This window comes from Merops nubicus, unplaced genomic scaffold, assembly GCF_000691845.1.
Source record: "Merops nubicus isolate BGI_N331 unplaced genomic scaffold, ASM69184v1 scaffold17600, whole genome shotgun sequence".
Classification (NCBI taxonomy): domain Eukaryota; kingdom Metazoa; phylum Chordata; class Aves; order Coraciiformes; family Meropidae; genus Merops; species Merops nubicus.
In genome coordinates, this window is record NW_008585003.1 from 1 (window position 1) to 3,182 (window position 3,182).

The window sequence follows — 3,182 nt, forward strand, 5'->3', positions numbered from 1 at the left end:
CTGTCCTGGCCTGAGAGAACGTCTGAGCGTGGGTCTGGTAGTCAGTCCAGCCAGAATCCAAGCACGGGGCGACTTAATCAGCTTTGCTGACTCACAATAACCATGGTGTTACGGCAGACTTGGTCACGACCCTTGTTCTGAAGTATCAGAATACCTGGAGGCTGCTGCAGCTCCCAGTCTGTGCTCCATCCCGCTCCAGAATCACCTGGTTGTGGGGCTTCTGCCTGAAAGGTTTCTGCACGGAAGGGACAAATGCAGTGCTGTGCACGGTGCCAGCTGCTGTCAGCAAAGCCCTTGCAAAGCCCTTGCAGCTGAGGACAAAGGTTGCTGAAGTGTACAAGGCACCAGAATCCAGAAGCAGAGGCAGGGCGTGTAATCAGAGACCCCAAGTCCTGTGGACTTTGGAGTGCTTTATATTGCTCCAGATGACTCAAACAAAGGCTCAAGGTGCAATTTTACAGCAGTACCATAAGAGCAGCAGCTTCATAATGCACCTGGCTTAATGGTTTGCTGTGCTCTTTGCTACCAAGATAAAACCTCAGATTTTAATTTAGCCCTGTGAAGATAAAATGCCTGGTCCTTGTTGGCAGGTGGGGTTCTCCACCAATCTTATAATTTGAAGGGGGAAATGTGGCCATCAACCTGCTCTACTGGGTGGGAACATGTTGTATTTTTGGTGTCTTACCTGTCAGGCACTAACCTCTGTTACATGTGGGTGCAGCTGACATTTCTTAGTTACTTGAGTTTTTGAATGTTCTCCCTGAATGTTCACCAAACTTCACATGGAGGAAGCCAGCTGCTGTCTTCATCTTGCTCCATCCCTTGCAAATGAGAACTAAAGCCCTGAAGTCCCCGCAGATCCCCTGCGAGGGGTGCTGGCGCCGCTGCAATATGAAGGCCGTTTGCACCGGTTCCATGATGTGGCCCCTCCACACTGACAGCGACTGGGCTGGTGGGATGGTGCAGGAGACACCAAAACCTCGCTACCTCGTGGAGGCACCAGATGGAAATAGGCACAGGGTGGGGGTTGGTTTGGTGAGGCAATTGTGTTGGTGCTGGAGAGGTCTCTGCTGTCTTCTGCTGTGCTGCTTCTTGGGTCATGCAGACAGACAACATCTGGGGTTTGGGATTGTGCAAGAGGACGGTGTCAGATGGTTGTGGGGAAGAGCCCTCATGCTCTCTTGCAGCCAGGGAGGTGCAGGAGTGCTCAGTGTCAAGCATGTCCCAGCAGCCCAAGCTGATGACACATCTGGCAGATGGGAAGCAGAAAAGAGGGAGAAGGAAAGTGGCCTCGCTGCAGGGCAGCGTAGTGGAGGCTGCTGGATGCACCTTCTGCTCCGTGGTTTGGTCTCAGGCCTGTGTGAGGAAGTGCAGAGCTGTTGAAGGCAAACCACGCAGGCCCTGGTGTCTCCTGCCTGGCAGACTTGCATGTGCAGGTTTTGGTAAATGCCAGCAGCTGCGTGTGGTGGGGGCTGCTCATTGACTGGGGACCCCAAGAGGGTTCTGTGAAGCTGCAGGGGTGACCATCACTCATCTTGCCAGCACCTCTGTACAGAAAAGCTTCAGTTATTACTGCTGTTGTGGTGGTTTTCATTACTATTTTGTGTAAGGATGACCTTAGCAGTACAAAATAACCGTTTGTGTAGCCCAGCTCCTTTCAGCTCAGGGGATTTCTGAGCCAGTTGGTATTTGTCTGTATTACAAATCCCAATTTACCTCTTATTCCCAGAGTTTGCCCAGTTTCCCCTGGAGTTGATGAAAACTGCCTGCATTCACAACATCCCTCGGCAGCGTGTTCCACAGCTGTTTCCCACTGCATTAAAAAAACACCAGCACCCCTCTTTTTCCAAATCCGTTTCCTGACTTAATTTGGTGGCCCTAGTTCTGGTGCTGGAAGTGGCCATGAACAATCAGTTTCTGTCCACCTCTCCAGAGCGTCCCTGCAGGCACAGCACTGTGTCAGTGAGGTCGTGGGACTTGGCCAGCCACAGCCATTGCTGATGGGACCTGCTGTTGGCTGTAGTCCTGCTCTGAGCTGGAGGCTGGACTAGGGTCCTCCAGACACCACCTCCCACTAATGCTTATGTGATTTTAAAGCTTGCTTGACAGGAACTGAGCAGAGCGCCCTTGGTTTGTGCTGCTCAATACCCAGCAGACACCAAGAGGTAAAAATTCCCCAGTTCACTATTTCTCTCTTCCTTCAGTCAGTCCCTGTGCTGGGAGGTCTTGGGTCCATGCTCAGCAACTCTTCCTCTCACACCTATCTGCATGTATTGAGCTGCTACTTCTCCAGTCACACCCCAAAATCACAGAATGTTAGGGGTTGGAAGGGACCTCTGGAGATCATCGAGTCCAACCCCCCTGCCAGAGCAGGACCACCTAGTATAGGGCAGGTCACACAGGAATGCATCCAGACGGGTCTTGAAAGTCTCCAAGGAAGGAGACGATTGAGCCTCCCTGGGGAGCATGTTATATTACTGAAATAGTAATGGGCTCTCCTTCTGTGACAGCACCAAGATGGCTGTTCTTTCCAAGGAGTATGGCTACGTCATGCTGACAGGGGCTGCCAGCTTCCTCTTGGTCATGCACCTCGCCATCAAAGTGGGCAAGGCCCGCAAGAAGTACAACGTGGAGGTGAGTGCACGGGCTGAGGGAACAGGAAGCTCGGAGCTGGTCTGCAGGGGATGCTGCAGACAAAGCTAGGTGACACCTTGCTTATTTTGGGGTGACTTGCTGACATTCCCTGCCCCACCACAGCAACACAGAAGGGATGGAGCTGCAGTTTTGGCTCATTTTTTCACTTCAGACTGGAGCAGATGGCACGAAAGAGCTTGAGGTTTGGGACATCAAGCGCTTGGCACTAAGCTGAGACAGCTGAAGACACAAGGCTTTGCACTTGGGAACACCAGTGAGCAAGAAACCGCTCAGCCCTTTTTCCCTGCAAGGAAGGGTGAAGCAACATTAGGGACAAAGGGACCATAGTGGAACAAAAGTGACAGGAGGATTTCTCAAACTCAGGGGAGCCCATGAGCCCTATCAGAAGAGTCCCAGTGATGTCTCGTATCTGTTGAGGAGCCTGCAAGCCGGGCAGGGCTGTGGGCAGCAAGGGCAGCCGGTCCTGCCTGTGAGTCAGGGCGATGGCATGCAGGGGCTGCTGTGACACCTGGCTCTCAGACAAATGC

General features: G+C 52.5%; 1 protein-coding gene across 1 annotated transcript in view; it reads left to right on the forward strand.

The window, feature by feature from the left end:
- Positions 1-2,517: 2,517 nt before the first annotated feature.
- MGST3 (microsomal glutathione S-transferase 3) overlaps positions 2,518-3,182 on the forward strand; it is a 3,719-nt gene continuing 3,054 nt past the window's right edge. The window contains exon 1 of the mRNA XM_008946201.1: positions 2,518-2,634. Coding sequence (XP_008944449.1) covers positions 2,518-2,634 — 117 coding nt within the window. The remainder of the gene's footprint in view (positions 2,635-3,182) is intronic.